At 39.3% G+C, this 17,669-nt stretch overlaps 1 protein-coding gene across 13 annotated transcripts in view; it reads right to left on the bottom strand.

Annotated features, from left to right (window-relative positions):
- PARD3 (par-3 family cell polarity regulator) overlaps nucleotides 1–17,669 on the bottom strand; it is a 677,664-nt gene that overhangs the window by 280,045 nt on the left and 379,950 nt on the right. For all 13 annotated transcript variants that reach the window (XM_075922689.1, XM_075922688.1, XM_075922683.1 and 10 more), the window contains 2 exons: nucleotides 13,053–13,144; nucleotides 8,390–8,473 (listed from right to left, as the gene is read on the bottom strand). In XM_075922689.1, coding sequence (XP_075778804.1) covers nucleotides 8,390–8,473; nucleotides 13,053–13,144 — 176 coding nt within the window. The remainder of the gene's footprint in view (nucleotides 1–8,389; nucleotides 8,474–13,052; nucleotides 13,145–17,669) is intronic.

Genomic DNA, 17,669 nt, shown 5'->3' on the forward strand with positions numbered 1-17,669 from the left:
ATTTGATGGAGAACCTGAAGTTTAGATCTAGAGGAGCATTTCTTAAACTGACATCTGCAAGTGAATGCCAGGGGATCCCAGAGACCCCCTCATCAACTCTTTCTCCTCCCCCCAGACCTTCCCCGGGTCTGCACAGCCCCCAAAGTGGTAGCCAGGTCCCTCCACACACTGCCTCCGCCTGAAGGCCTTCTCTGCAGCTCCCACTGGTCGGAAACCATGACCAATGGGAGCTGCGGGGATGGCATCTGAAGGGACAAGGGTAGCAAGAAGAGCCTCTTTGTCTACATCTCCACATAAGGGCTGCAGGGACCTCGCAGCCACTTTGTGATAGCCACGGTAAGCACCAGGACCCCGCACTCTCTTCTGCGCACCAATCTGTAGTCCCTACTTGCACCCCAAACTCTCTCCTGGGAACCATACCAACCCTCTCCCAAAACCCTGCCTTAAATCAGAGCACCCTCTTGGACCCCAAACCTTAATCCCCAGCCCCACTTCAGAGCCCACATCCCAACTCTCTGCCCCAACCCAGAGCCTCCTTTATCCCAAATCACTCATCTCTGGTCTCACCTCACAGCCCATAACACCAGCCAGAGCCTTCAGCTCCCTGCATCTCAACCCCTACTCTGAGTCCCCTCCCATCCCCAAACTAAAGTTTGAGAACTGCTGGTCTAGAGATAGGAAGACATGAATTTCCTTTCTCTCCCCTGCTGAATACCTGTGATATCAAGCCTGTTGCTCAACCCCCACTCTGCTCTAAGACCCCAGTCATGCCCCCCTTCTCACCTCATTCCACCTCTTCCTGCCCCCTCCTCCAAGTGTGCTCTGCCCTTGTTCTGCCTCTGCCTGCCCCCGCTTCTCCCTCTCCCCCCATTGAACAGCTGACCAGCAATGACCAGAAGGGGGATAAGGAGCTGTTCAGTGGGGCTACCACTAGGTGCTTAGCACCCACTATTTTTTCCCCATGGGTTCTCTGACCCTCTGTTGTCATTGGACCACTACAATGAATTTCAGAAATGTCCTATGACTTGACAGTATTGCCACTTAGAAGTGGGCATTCCCCAAATGATGGGTAGCAAACCGTTCACTGCACCTTAAGGAAGGAAGGATTGACCTTAGGGAAATCAGGCAAAAATCATACCTATTTGATTAAATTGTTGAGATGTTGAGGGTACAATACAGATCTTTGATGCCCTTGAACTTGGGGATCAGAAATCATTTTAAGTGAAGTCCTTTTCTGCAATATTGACAGTGAACATGTATGGCCAAAGTTGCACGGAGTAAGCAGAATTGGTACTTCTTGAAGGAGCACTAACTAGACTAAATCAGTCTCACAATGAATAGAGACCATTCATCTGTGGCTAAGATTTCCCATGTAATCAAGGAAGTGAGACAACCTGTGCCTAAGTGAGGGGCAAGATAGCAAAAAGAACATCAGCTTCTGTACTGCTGTGTTTGAAGGGGAAGTCAAATGGGTTGATTCTGCAGAGCTGATTGAGGACAAGTACGCCGATTCAAAGCAGAATTGGAGAACTCCCTTCTCTTGAGTTTTATGTTTCCTCTTTGAAAAATCATGCTGTCTTGGAAAAATTGCCTATAATACTGTTGCTGCAGGGATCTATAGTGATTCCATTGAAGGCTGGGGCATAGATCACTAATGAGCAAAGGGCAGTGTTGCCTGTAAGTCATGTGTTTGGGCAGCCACCCCAGAGAGATTCAGGTGCCACCCAGATGATTGACAGAGTGCTCACAGCATCCACAGTTGACCACGTGTGTTTCTACTAGTGGTGCACATCCACAATGCCTGGGTGCACATAACAAAATGTATTCTGCAAATGAGTGGAAAAATTAGAGGGAACATTAGTCTTTGAGGTGCAGCAAAGAGAGTCTTTGCAACATTTGAGAAAAATTAATCAAGTCAACAAAGGACAGGTTGGTGGCTGGGATTGGAACAAGAGCCAGCAATTGTTTGAGCACCAAGACAGTGTGTGCTAGGACAGTCTGAGTCAAACTGACGGGAAGACGGTGTGCCATACGTGCCAGAGCCAAAGAAGGTGCCAGAACTAAAGAAGGCACCAGAGAACAAGCCAAACTCTAACCATGTTTCTTACGTGATACTGGTGTCAGAACCACTCAAAGTCTCTGCACAATTGCTGAGGAGACAGATGGATTCAATACTGCAGGAGGTGCTGCCAACACAATGGACATCTGTACCAAAGGAAGGGTCTTGTACAGAGAAGTAAAGCAAATTCTTAGCTGACTTATAAGGCTGAAGGATTGTTGCTATCAACAATGCTGGCTCTGAAATGGTATTCACTGGTACCAGAATCAATGGCTGCTCTGCCAACAGTCTACAGCATAATATAAATAACTTCCCACCATGGTCCCAGGCCAGTAACTCAGCTCTGCTCTGGGTATCTAAACCTTTGGGAAGGCCCTGAAAAAGAAAAATGACTCCTCTTTCTCTGCTAAGAAGCGTCAGAGTCTAGGGGCCTATTAGAGACAACCATACTCACACTTGCAGTCTGCATGCAAGTCCTAGGGCACTCACTTGAGGGCCCCAGGATAGTCCATGAGATAGTGCTTGAGGCCCAGGTCTCCAGAAATCTCCCATCTTTTGTAAGGGCAGTAGATACTGCACCTCTCCTTAATTTGCCCCTTCCTATAAGGCTGTGGTTCTCAACTGGTGGTCCATGGTGACTTTTTTGGTGGTCCACAGGAACATTGTCCAAAGTCACATGGCGTGAGCAGGTACCGCCGTTAGGCTGTTTTACGCCATATTCACAAGCACGCGGTGCATCACCCATGGCGTCATGTGCAGGAGGAATTCTTGGATCTGAAAAATGATTTTGCGGCTCAAGACGTGTACCAGCAGTCTACCATAGAGAAATTTTGGGCCAGCGTGACCGGGAGTTACCCAAATCTGTCAGCACACGCAGTCAGATTTCTTTTGTCATTTGCATCAACTTATATGTGAGAGACTGGATTTTCGTGCTTGTTGCCCGTTAAGTCCAAACAGAGGAATCGGCTTGCAGTGGAAAGCTATATTCGTTGTACATTATCAAGTACCACTCCAAATATTGAAAAGCTTGTCAGTGAGAAGAGAATCCAAAAATCTGTTAGTAAGAAATAAATTTCAAACCTAAATATTCGTTGTCTGCTCTTTTTTATCATGTCTCAAAAAGAAGGGGATCCTGAAAATTTTTTGATTGGCCTGGTGGTCCGTGGACTGAAACGAGTTGAGAACCACTGCTATAAGGCAAAAAAGGCAACAAATACTGGGCAAACAGGTAAACACTCCACATGACAGTCAGTGCTTAAAATCTGGTCAATACTGCATGCAGAGCACTGAAATGATTAAAAATGAACATTAAATGTAAAATAAAATAAAACTTAATATATATTAACTGCTATTTCCAGATAAGGGAGAAAGCTAAATTGGCTAACTAAAGAAAAAAAGTCTGATGAGGTAACCTGTCTGATTCAAGCCATAGAAGCTGCAAAAGGAGTTAGGGGGCTCAAGGAAATGATACCTTCATGTAGACTCAAAGAGGTATTGTGAGGAAGTGAAGGCACACATGCCACCCCAACATGTCCTGCATCATAAAACTCTGCTTCCAGCACTCTGAGGGCACATGCATCTGAGTAACACACACATGTGCAACCACTCAATGAAGAATGACAGTGCTCAGCTGCTCTGGTCCTTATACTCCTGATAATAAACAAACCCACCAGATAATCAGCCACTAAAACCCCAAATATATATTTAAAAAATATCCATGTGCAGAGACCAACCTGAACACATACAGAACACCTGCTCTGTGGCCTGGACTACACTAGAAAATAAGGTTGGTATAATTATGACAATTCAGGGATGTGGAAAATCCACACTACTGAGCAAGGCAGTTAAACCTACCCAACACTTGCTGTAGACAGGATAGGCCAATAAGAGAATTCTCCCATTGATCCAGCTACAAACTCTCAGGGAGCTGGACTACCTACCCCAATGGGAGGAGCCATCCCATTAGTGTAGGCAGGGTCTTCACTGATGTGCTACAGTTGCGCAGAGACAGCAGTGCAGCTGTGTCACTGCAGCATTTTAAGCACAGCCTTCAGTAAGTAGAACTGCACTTAAAAGATTTGTAATATTTCCTTGGGTAGCAAATTAATGTTCAAATTGACCCCTACTTGTTATAAGGGTCTTGGCTACAGCAGGCAGTATGTCACTTAAGATCATGCATTCCTACCAGACGTAACACAAAGGCATAAGTGACAGATGGAGCACAGTGTCCTTCACTCTGAAAACCTTGATTATGACAGAGACAAATGGAATGTTTAACTATTTTTTGGGTGGTCATTAGCTTTGTTTGCTTTACTGAGTAGTGCAGCAATACCAAGCACAGCCTTTTTTGAAAAAATAATGAATCGACTGTTTCTGCCCTCCTGTCATTCATCTTTGCTGCTTCCGTTAAAAAATAATGCATGCATACAAATATTACTTTATAGATGTAACAGTTCAGCTCTCAATGGAGATATAGGTAAGAGTGCATCTCGTCCAATCTGAGTGGCTGCATTTTTAGGAGATTAGGTCCCCTCTAAAACTGTGACCTGGCCTGATTTATGTGGACTTCATTGCACTAATAGGAACAACACAAAAGCTGACAATCATAACATGGTAAAGTAAATACTATATTGTTATTCCACAGAACAGGGTGAACTTTTCAACACATTTCCAAACCATACCTTAGCTTTATTATATGAGAGACGTACAATGCAATTTGAAGGTGACATCAGTGAAGACTATACTCACTATGTTTAAAATAATTGAAAAACTTTGTGCAAAGCATGTATTTTTTTTTTTAAAGAACTTTTTCAAAACACTCCACTGAACAAATATGTTTGTATGAATTGTGGTTCTAATGATGTTATGGCTAAGGCATTAGTCTGGAACTCAAAAGATTTTGGCCCAGAGACTTCTTATGTGACTTCTCGGTCAAGTCATTTATCGCTTGGTGCCTCAATATTTCACTTTTACAACAGAGATAATATTTTACTACCTTACAAGAGTGTTCTGAGGATTAATTCATTTATGTTTGTGTTTAGATACTAAGATAATAGTAAGGTACTTGATATATAACTGTCACTGCATAGTAGATTTGCTTTCTATAAATAAAAAAGTAATCTTTTTAAATGTGTTATGTTTATATATTTAAAGTGTTATATAGTTAAGATGGTGTTTTAATAGCTTATAAGTAGACAGAAAAAGAGACAAGACTCAAGTCGGCAACCTGTGAGAAGCACTGCTAGAGTATTGTTACGTTTGCATTTAGAGATTGTAACAACTTTGGAACTGAGAGCATTAAAAGAACTGGAAAATTCAAAGTGTAGAGGGACTGTAAATGGAAATAAGGCAACTAATAAGAAACTGTGAATTGGGAAAACTTTGACTATCATGTTAAAATTTAGATGTACGACATCATGGGTTGAAACTTTCCTGAAACTCAAGTTAGCATTATCGATACTGTATGCCATCCAAAGGGGATTACTAAACACAAGCCTGTCAGTTTCAATATGTATCAACTGTATGATCCATAACTTTATATCCAACTCTTTAACAATTATTAAAGTTCAAGTTCGAAGTGTGGCAGGCTTTGGGAACACTTCCCTTTATTAACAAAAATAAAAAATCCTAAAAGAGAAATAGCTGAAAAGTACACTGTATGTAGTACCTATGATGTTTCACAACATACTGGTATTCTTAAAAAATCAATCTACTTTATACAGTCATTATGCACGGTATAAACAGTTTAAACTTTGCTTCTTACTCTTGACAGCCACATTAAGGGACTGCAACCCCTTATCAAGTCTTGAAGTAATTCCACTAATTGAAAAGAACTATTATGAGTAAGCACTTGCAAAACTGTCTGAATTTTTTCCCATCAAGAAGAATTCATATTATTTAAACATGAAATGGCAAAAATTACAATATCAAACTCATTTTAAAGGTTAAATATCTCACATGCCCCTCAATTTATGAAACAGATTTTGGGGATCCCTAGCATAATATCGATGATTAAAGACCATAAAAAATGAATAGGTTGAAAAACGAAGACTAAATAAAATGGTTTTTTTTGAAGAGCTTATATAGCTTATAGCTGAACTGCTTATCCAAGTTGATAAGTAATGGTCACCCGTATTTTAGCAGGTACAAAACAAGAATTAAACTCATGGCCTTTTCAATTTATCCTTATATTATAGTTCCACAAGCTTCCTGGGTGGAATCCGTATAGAATTTAACTGAAAATCTCTTTATTTTTTAATCATCTTGCAAAACATACTGCTTAAGTGAATCCTTTTTACTGACTCATTATTAGATTTGGTAGGTTTTTAGAGCAATTCTTATTAAAAAAAACCTATTAATTCCTACAAGGACTACTGACCTAATCCCCACTTTTTCATGTAGCCAACACACATGGAAAAAAACGGATTGACAGATGTCAGAAGAACTAGAGTACATGTGTTTTGAGAGATTAAAAAACCCACTGCTTTATTAAACTAAATACCACCTTGAATAAGAATAACCAACAATTCAGATCTGATGTTCCCATCTCTTCTAGCATTGTCCATGGACTAGATAACTATGTAAATTCACAGCATGCCATTACCTCATGTCTTTATTTATGAAACTGTTATTGAAACATTACCACTCTCATATCTGCGGACTGAACTCACTGAATATGGGGTCAGGTTACTCATGGGAAGAAAGAGTCACCATATTATGGCGGTTTGCTCTTACCTCCTGAAGTCCTCAGGGAAGGTTACCTTCAGTTCAACAAAATTATTAGTTTTGTCGCAGTACTACATGTCAGTATACTAACTGAAGCAGAAAGGTTAAAATAATAATCAGAAATGAAGTTTTTAAAAACATATTTCTCATTCTATTGTAGAAAAAAAATGTATAGCATGTGTGAAAAGCAGTTTTTATGACTCTCTGACACATTGTAAGTGACATTTGCTTCTAATCAATTTAAACTAAAATTGGTGACAAATTGGCAGATTTGAAAGAACATAACGTCCTTTCATTGTATCGTCTAAGATTGTATTTTTTAAATGTATATTTGGCCCCTTTTTATCATAAACACAAGAAATAGTGAATGCATTTACACTTCAAGATAAAGGCAATCTTGCTCCTCTCAAATAAAATCCTACTTATATTCTTGATGGATTGCCTCTTTTTTAGTATACCCACAAGCTTTAACCTCCCTCCCCCCCAGTAAATAATAATTAGTACAAAAGCAATGAAATTTTCCTAAGAATACTCTGATGTTTCAATTAAGGATCCTAAATACAGGCTGAATCTCTTTAGTTTGAGACCTATCAAGTGTCGAACCAGAGAATTTGTCAGGCCATGGGAGGTTAATGTCACCTAGTAGCATTACCGACACTTCCACTGCTTACTGAGCTCTTAGAAGACATTTAGGGGTAAAGCTAAGTAACATCACAGAACATTGATAGCCACAACTGGTGGCTATAAGCAAACTTTATGGGACCACTGTAAATTTGGCCACAGCCATGGTAAGTGGACATCCAGCTAACTTACCAGACCACAGATGTTGCTGGATGAGTGTGTGCCAGACTAGCAAGAGTCAACCTGTACTAAAATTATACTTCAGTAAAGCAAATGCTATAAATGGAACGTTCTATTGACTAACGAAATCTTGAGTTACTTTAATGTAAAACACCTGCATTGCATTCTTTTTTTTGAAACTTAAGACTTCAGGAATTCTTGCCATTTGTCATGTACAAAAGTTTAAGTTAGGAATGTATTCTACACAACAATCTCCAACAACTAAAAACCCCATGCTATTTGCTTTTCTTGTTCTCTTTTCAGCACAGTGGACACAATTTAATATTATATTATTACACTGCAATTCTTTTCCCTTCAATCTTGCTTATAAAATGCAGGTAGATGCAGCATTCTCTGGTTTAGAAAGTTACTTTGATAAATGACTAACCAGACAAGAGGGGAAACATACATAAATATTATACTGAATTAAAGGGGCAAAATATTTTGAGGAGAGTCTGAAGGAAATAATTCATATCTTTGCCATTCAAGTTTCCATCAGACCACAATACAATTTTTATTATAAAGGTGCAGGTTTTGCCATCTTTCTTGCTTTATGTACTTCCCTTATGTACTGCTTTCATACTGCAGTGTACTGAGTGAGTAAGGGTAGCAGAATATTTCAATTATTTTAAGCCAGTAAAACTTCCTCTTGAAAAAAATCTTGTTATTTCAAATAGAACCTAAAGGCACCTACACAAGAGTAAGCATAACCAAGATAAAACACAGCAAGTTATGATTCAATTAAAATCTTATACAATACATTACCTTCCGCCTCGGGCACTGAAAGGCACTACATGGATTCCCAAAGGCCCGCCATCATTGGAGACTTCTACGAGTTTCACCATATCACTGTGAGACAATGACGAATGAGGGAGCATGAACATGTACCGTAAATGAACCAAAAAACAGAGAGAGAGAGAGAGAGAGAGAGAGAGAGAGAGAGACAGACAGACACACACACACACACACACACATACTCTCTCTCTAAAGATATTCCAAAACTTAAGCGATGAATGATGAAAGCAATGCTGAAAGACTACATACCTGAATATTAGTCTGAGGGCATGAAAGGAGATCAATCATCAAAAACAATTCCATTAATAACAACTCAAATGAAAAAGGAACTATCCCTTTTGGTAACCTTAATCAGCTACAAGAATTATATACAGCACAATGACACAGTTTGCTTTGGGGCTTTTTGTTAAATTTAAGCTGTCTTGTCTTCAAGAAAGTGAAGGGTTCAAACTTAGGGTTTTTTATTTCTATTTCAATTTGTGAGTCAAATATGGCACAACCCACTTTTCTCAAAACTTAAAACTGACCCTATTATACTTCCTTCAGCTATTTAATAAAAGCTTGCTCTATCGTTTAATGTTTATTTAAGATAATGTATTAACTTTTAAAAGAGGGCTGTTTAAGTTTTAAATGGTTAGACCTCCATTTGGGGAAATCCCTAACACCATTTGATAGCTTGTTTTCCTACAATTTGTATACAGTAGAATGTCAGAATTATGAACTGACCAATCATACACCTCATTTGAAACCAGAAGAAAGAAAACAGCAGCTGAGATGAAAGCAAAGAAAAATCAAATACATTACATTACTAAACTACTAAAAAAATATGGAAACCTTTAAAAAAAGACAACAAAGTAAGGAAAATTTCAGTGCTTGTTTCACTTAATTTAAGATGATTTAAAGCAGAATTTTTATTCTGCTTAGCAACATTTCAAAGTCAATTTTCAGTTGTAAATAGGGATGCTAGATAGCAGGTAACAGAATAGTCAAGTAACTGCATTAATTTTTATCGGTTACTCGAACGTTCTGTAGTCTCCAGGGGTGGGACCAGCAGCCGTGCACTACGGAATAACAGAGGCAGCAGTGCAGGTGCCAGGCGGGAGCTGGTCTGCAAAGGGGAGCCTGTTTAAAAAAACAACTCCTGGTGCAGAACAGTTGCCTACTGCTCCATGCTGCTACCTTTGATACAGAGGCAACTGCGCAGAGAGCAGCAAACCCTGTTTTAAGGAGGTCCAAAACCCCTGTGGACAGAGGCTACTCCCCTTCCCATGGTGCAGCCTCTATCTACAGTGAGCCTGAGCCTGCCGAGGACAGACATTGCTCTGGCAAAAGCTCCTATTGGTGGGGGGTCTGAACTCCCCTTAGACAGAGCCAGCCTCTATCCACAGGAAGCTCTCACCCCCCTGCATACAGGAGCTGCTGCCACAAAGCAGCCTCTGCCCATGGTGAGCCTGGGCCTGCCACGGGCAGAGACGTCTTTCTCTGATAGAGGCAGCTGCGGAGGGAGGCAGCATCACGGATCTAATGCCGGCTTTTGAGATACAAAGACAGCAGGGTGGGGAAGAGAGGAGCAATGTGAGTAGTCAAGAAGATTAAGAGATAAGACTAGGCTTGTACACTCAACTACTTGTTAACATCCCTAGTTGTAAAACTTTAGAAAGAACAACCAAAACATTTTGCTCTGTTACAGACAACCTCCATTCCTGAGGTGTTCATAACTCGGAGATTCTATTATTTCTGTTTGTTATGTGTACTTATAGATCTATATTTCTGTCTTTTTGGAATAATAAATGTAACATGCCATATGGCAGTCATGCAGAATTGATTCTGAGTTTTACTTCTTGCTTTGGTAAGACAAAAGGACAAAAAGCTCAAGAAAAGCCAGAAGTAAATCTTTTTATTTCAGAACACCCACACATTTTGGACAGATTGGCTTGGGAGCCAAAAGCCATAAAAGATTACAAAACACAGATGGACTGAGACAGGACCACAAAAATGAACACTTCAAAACCTTAAGAACAAAAGTTCTGAATCCAAATCTGAGCTTGTAGCTTTTGCTGGCCTCTCATACCAATATACAGTAGACTTCTGATAATCCAGAACCTTTGGGACGTAGGTGGTGCCAGATTATCAGACATGCCGGACTATCAGGAGGTACTGTAAGTTGGTTATATATATATATATATATATATATATATATATATACTGTATCCAGTATATACTGTATATAAAGTGTTTTAACCCTTTTTATTGTACATACTGGATACAATATACATTAATGTTTTATTTTTTTAACCCTTTTTTACCCTTTTTGCTCGGTTCAGCTGCTGCTGCTGCTGCGTTGTGACTCGTTTTTGCCGAAGTTCACTCACTAGGCTCTTGCCATTTTAATGCCGGACTATTGGGAGTGCCATACAATTGGATGCCGGACTATTGGAGTTTTACTGTACATTACATTTGATAGTTGGCTTGCCTCCTGCATAAGTACTAGGAATATAAAACCTTGCTTAATCAGTTAACCGGTTAAACATTATTTTTAACCTGTTAACTGCTTAAACAGAGCGGGCAGGGGACCACTCCAGCTCACTTGGGCAGGAGCGCTTGCTCCCTGCAGCAGAATGGGCTGCTCTGGCCAGGTCAGGCCCAGCCCACCACTGGCAGCCGGGACACAAGTTAACCGGTAGCTGGAACACATCACCCTGTAACAATGATGCTTACTCATTAACCACTGACATCTCTAGTAGGACAAAAAAGATTTTACCTACAGTCAGGACAGGCACTTATGGCCAGATGCAATGGCCTATGGATGACACGAGGGGCCTTTCCATCGATTTCAACAGGCACTGGATCAGACCCATACTGCCACACGAAATGATAGTATTTAATCCTAAATATTGTGCCTGATATTGGCCAGTACCACATCATTCAGAGGAAAATTTTTCCCCTGCATCCAGGGCTGGCAACATACTTTGGTGGGCAAAATGTGTAGTGGGGGGGGAGGGGCTACCTTGGGCAGAAGGGGCAGGGCTAGAATGGGTCGGCAACCCTCAGCATTGCTCAGACCATGCCATGCCTCCTCCAGGCAGCACTCAACACCACCAAGACCATGTCATGCAGGTCTCTGGGTACTGCTGCTACCATGGTAGCAGCCTGGAGCTCTGAGACCTTTTAAATTGCCAGACCCCAGGGAAACTGCCACCTTGTCCCTCCCCCTCTCCACATCAATGGCCCTGCCTACATCTGTCAGCTATCATTTTCTCTATATCCTTCTACTTTTATAAGAAAAAATTCTACATAAATTATATGCAAGTGTCCTCATAATCTATATAAATATCACATTTTTTAAAATCATCCTAAATTTGTCTCTCTATGATCTCACATGACAATGAATTCTAGAGGATAATTATGTATTGCATGAAAAGTTTTCCTTTATCTGATTTGAATTTACCACCTTTTGATTTAACTGATTCTACCTTTTTCTTATATAATGAGAAAGGATAAATGCATCCACCTCTCTCTCATGTCCCCTTTTCTAATCCACACCCATTTTTCCAATTTATTCCCTGGAAATGTCTCCACGCCTAAGTTCATTTTCATTGTACTTCTATTACCACTACAGCTCCTTTGAGGTAGGATGACCATGAACTGATCAATTCTCCAGATGATGGTAAACACAGATTTACTTAACAGCATTATAACTTTTAGTATTATTTTCTGTCCCAAGTGTCATGTGTCATAACATTGTTTGATTTCCACTGCACATGAGCTGTGCACAAGGTCTTTTAAGGGTCAACTAAATTCAATGAAGCCTAGAAAGTGTTGTCAGAAGTGCCTTTTGCTCCCCAGCTCATTATTGGTTGTTGTATGTCTTGCTGTTCTAAAGGACACATTTTGCTTCCATTTGTCAATTTTGAGGGCCAAGAGGAACTTAACAGTCAATTTTTAATCCCCATAACAATCAGAAGCTCTACAGACAAAAGGATGAATTTTAAAATACTCAAAGTATAATGGACCATTTCTCAACCAGTATCGCAGCCACGTCTGAGTCAGAGTTTTGCAATTAAACAGAAAGAGAACAACTTCCTTGATTTCATGTTTCAGCATTAAACCTTCAGTCACTGAATCTTTCCTAGAGTCAGGGTAAGTTTCAGGTTAGGCTTATCTGATATCACTAACGTAATTTTGTTTTGGCTGTGTAGTCCACCTCTGCAAAATTCCTCCTTCCCTTTGTGGAAGAAATAAAGATCTGTAGTGCCTCAGCTCTCACCTACCAATATTTTGGGAAAGCCCTTTGGGTCCATTCCTTCCCACAATATAACCGCCAAACCTTAAAATGTCGTAGGGTTAGCATCTTCAGTGCAGACAGAATAAATCACCCACAAATCATATTATAGCGACACCTCCATATCTCTGCTGCTGAATTACTTGTGAAGCCTCTTTAATAATTGGGATAAAAAGATATCCAAGGTGCAAAGGGCAAAAAACCCCACTCTGTTTTACGCAGAGTTGCAATCAAAATAAATGCATATTACAGGCTTTGTGTTTTTACTGACATAACTAATCTTGTGGTAGTAAGAGCTCTTTACTATAAATCTTACTGTTTACAAATGAGGCAAATGTATCAGCAACTTACTCTAAGGAAAAATTAGTTGTGCTCTCCAAACCACTGTCTGCGTGTCCAACTGGTTCAACTCTGCTATTGTCCTCCTCCGTCCCATCTTCATCCTGTAAATAACAAAGATATTATCCTTTAATATTCCATTTTCTTAATTAGGATTACTCTATCCAAGATGATAGCATATCCTTCAATGACTTAAAGTCTTGTCTAACATTACAAACACAGTTATAAATTACTTTGTTTTATTATAGGCTTTTCTGTAACATATCTAGAGAAATGTTATCATGACACACTACTAGAGTTTAAGAATAAGTATGAAATGACATGGAAGAAAATCCACGGTAAGGCACAATTTATTAATTAATGAATTTAGTCCTGTCATTAATCAGCTTACTGAAGGACTGACTTAAATAAAGAGACATTCAACTTGAAAGCTATTTAATTTAAAAAGATTAAGTTTAATGTTATATCAGGTACTACTGAGTTTCTTTACCAAGTTATTCTCTCCAAAGTTGTTTTCTGAAAAGCTTCAGTAAATATAAGGGGAAACTTACTAATTATACAGAGGAAAGAGAAAAAAATGAATATCCTCAAAATGCTGTCAAATGCACTAAATGACCAAACTGAGGAAATGAACATATATATAAAATCTCTTTCAGATTTGTAGCAATGTAAGATGTAACATGTAATAAACGTAGGTAAAATAACATCACAGAAATGATTTAATTTGACAGACTCCTTCTAAAATATTTACAGCCAAATGTTTGGCCAATGCCTTATGTGATTTCAGTAAACTAAATGAGGTTTCAATCAGTGCAGTTTTTCATTCCTAGTCTTACAAAACCCGTATGTACATATGCAGCCCCGTGGAAGTCAGTATAGATTCTTTTCTTGAGTAACGTTCTGCAGGATCTGGCTCTTATTGATTAAATTACTGAGAGATATTTTGCAAGTGTGTTTCAATTACTGAAATAATGGAATTACTAAAGCCAGCATCTCTCATATAGCAAAGTACAGAGAATTTTATATATTGTTTACCGCAGAACTTCATTAACAGAATTGAGAGATATTTATGGCTTCAAAGAACGAAAAAAGCTCTAATGTTAATTGATTGATTTTACTTTCCGGAACTGCAAATTAAAAATACATATATATTATTCACCGTGCCTATAATTTTTAATGTCAGAATTGGGAATAAAGTACTTCCAAATTTAGACCAATCTAATTAATGGGCTTCCATTAAGATTAGAGAAGGAAAAGCATTTTTAGAACTATGTTATTCAATAGATATTTATATTTTTAATTACCCATGTGATCAAACAAAAATATTGTGTTGTAATCAGTATGGCTCAAAACACCGATTTAGATTCCACTGGCAGAGAAATCAATCTGCAAAATGGTAAGTGATGGGTTATGAGTTCAGCACACAGAGTCAGACAATATATTAAATTATTGAAGAGATATTAAAGCAAGGGAGAGGCATTTGGTAATGTCTAATTGACATTTCCTCTGAGAGTCTGCAAAAATCAGAGGCTGGATGCACTGAGCTTCCCTGAGTCGTAGATATGCTGTGTGCATCCTGGATAGCAGGGCACCGCTTGCAGCCAAGCTTCTTGAAGATTGATGATCCCGTGTTTTGAGAGGCTCTAATATGCACTTCTTAGTCATCTATCTCTCTTAAGCACCAGGCAAGTAATACATTTCAAAGGTTAAGCAGCATCTTGAACCTGCCTACAACTGCCTTATGAATGTAAACAAGAACTCCAAAACGGATATTTTCTATACAAAAAAAAGGTGTTTATAAACCAATTGTAAAGGACAACCACGACGTAAATCACAGAAATGCAGTAACAAATTTTATCTATGTTCAGATTTATTGGTCTTAAAACTGTGCATCAGAATATGATAAAACTTTTTACAATTGCAAATAATACTTAAATATCATAGACAGCATATACAATTACTGGTGGTGTACCAAAAAGTATACGTTGTTTAATGCAGAGTTGCTTTAAACATGCAAAAAAAAAAAAAACCCAAAACCAGGACATGTAGCTTTGTTTCTCATATAAACAGTATCTTCCCTCCTTGGTTTTGCATATATCGCATCATAGCATATGGTGTTAAAATTAATGTCTTATACATGTCTATGATGCAGCAAAGTCAGTTACAGTAGGAATCATCACTTGGAATTTCACTCTGCACAAGTATGTGGAGTCATACCCACTATCAATCAACTGCTTTTATTTCACTTTGTGTGGCCGTAGGTGATACTTATACATATCTGGAACTGTGCAAGTTTGTAAATATGTGTGTGATATAATTATCAACCAATAGTCTAACAACCCAGAAAGTAAGGGAACATCACTGACCAAAATAGAAATAATGGTATGTGATGTAGTAATAATTATCAATTTTAACCTCTCTTACTGCCTTTCCTTGTGGTTTGTCAGATCATCTGTTGTTTTTTATTCATTTCTCAATCCACCAAACTGAAGCCCACACATAACTGAACTCACAAGAGGACTCCTGGTATAACCACTGGGACTTTTCAGAAGGATATAGCAATATACATGCTTCAATGTTTGTAGAATTGGGGATATTAAAATAAAAGTTGTCTAGACACTCTATCTGATTTGTAAACAACCATCAACATTTATGGTTCTCTGTAACTTTCATAATCAACAATGAAAGATGATATGCTTAATATGCACAACAAATATCTTTGAACACTTTAATTCCTATTCTCACTTCTACTTCACAGATAGAAAGGGGATATTCCTTACTGAATATTATGTACAAGATAAGTTTGTACATGTGAAACAACAGTTTTCCAGTTATCCAAGCACATAAACAAAAAAATAAATAGAATTTGGACAACTCGTGGTGAGTAGAATATTTGGATTCTTTTTTAAATCAAAAAGTTATCTGAAGATAGGTGCTCAAAAAGTATATTCTCAATGCTAGCTACATTACTGCTGCCACAATGCCATAATCAACAGATGCATCCTTTAAAAAAATCTTTAATACTGCAGTAATCAGGAACTCTTTTCCTTCCAATATAACACAGATTTTGATTTACGTGGAACCAAATGTAGAGTAAATTGGACACCTGCAGAGGCATGTAACTTGAAATTCTGATTTACTAAGGAAAGTAGATAGCTGTGAAAATCTCTGCATCAAGCAATTATTTCTTTATTTGGAAAGTAGTTTTCTTCGTCAAAGGCAAAATCCACCTGTATGTGCTCTTACTGAGGCAAACTATGGAGAACATGCATTAAATTTTGTGGGTCAAGAAAGTTACAGAAACACGACTTTTGACACTCTCTTTGAAGCATGTTTGTACAAAGTGCATGACAAACATTCTGTTTAGTACATCTGGTAAAATATTATACATAGATCACATATATGCTGCATAAAAGAATAAGCATTTCAAAGAAATTTAGAATCAATATGGTAAAAACTTTTTGCAATCACATTAATTACTTTTGTGACCCAGCTAATTTTTAAAAAAATTTATGACCCAGATTTAAACTGGACAACCTAAAATACTATACCTTGCTTTCAGATACATAATGTGCACTTACTCTTAATCGTGTCAAATCAGTTAACAAGCTTGTGCATGTGTGTGCAACAGCAGATGCTTTCAAAGCACTTTTATATATCTGCACTCATGAATCAAGCCCCTAAATATGGAAGCATAGCACTTCTGCCTGCAGAGCTAAGGGTTGCAGACCTTAAAACTTTTCCCAGCCAGCCAGCCCGCTTGCCTGACCATGTGCTTCACTGAATAACTGAACCAAGGAGAGGGGGCGTAGTTCTTCTTGACTCCCTATTATTCCAACAAGCAGCTCCCATGGATTGTGCTGCTGGGGGAGGGGGGGAGGGAAGGGGAGGAAAGAATTGTATGGCTCCTGAAACTTCCCCCTTCCCTTCCAGTTTTGAAATAGAAACGGAGGCCTGTAACCGTGTTTCTACACCGGCGCAAAGGGTTGCAGGGCAACCAGGGGAGCCTGCCTGGGGCTCCCCACTGCCTCTTAAAGTCATATTTTGCCCAGGTCTGGTCTACAGGATTCCTGCTTCATTTGCTCACAAGCTGGTAAGAGGGTAATGAACAAGGGATGGCAAAACAAAAAAAGGACAGTCTTACACTTAAGTGTTCAAAGCTCTCCTGAAGACGTATATTCTATCCCTGCCATCTGATTTTCATCGAATCACTTAAACCTGGGGTCTAAGAGGCAGAAATGTTGAGCCCCTCTCAGCTTCATCTGAAAGCAGTGGGGGCAGTACTTCAAGCACATAAACTATGATATAAAGCTCACTCTGAAAAATCAGGTCCTGGGCATCTCTGAGCACCAAAAGTGGAGAGTACTTTTTAATCTCAATATTTCTGTGCCTCAGCTACCAATGTGTGAAATGAAAATACCACCACTTTCCTATACAGGGGCGGATATAGGGCAGGGCGAACGGGGCGGCCGCCCCGGGCCCCGTGCTTCAGAAAGCCCCGCACATGCGCCATGGTGCTGCTGCGCATGCGCTGTGGCAAGGGGGGGAGGCCGTGGAATTATGCTGCCCGGGGCCCCGCAAAACGGTCATCTGCCCCTGTCCCTATATTTCATTGGGATGGGGTTTTAC

The sequence above is a fragment of the Pelodiscus sinensis genome, chromosome 2 (genome assembly GCF_049634645.1).
Source record: "Pelodiscus sinensis isolate JC-2024 chromosome 2, ASM4963464v1, whole genome shotgun sequence".
Classification (NCBI taxonomy): Eukaryota; Metazoa; Chordata; order Testudines; family Trionychidae; genus Pelodiscus; species Pelodiscus sinensis.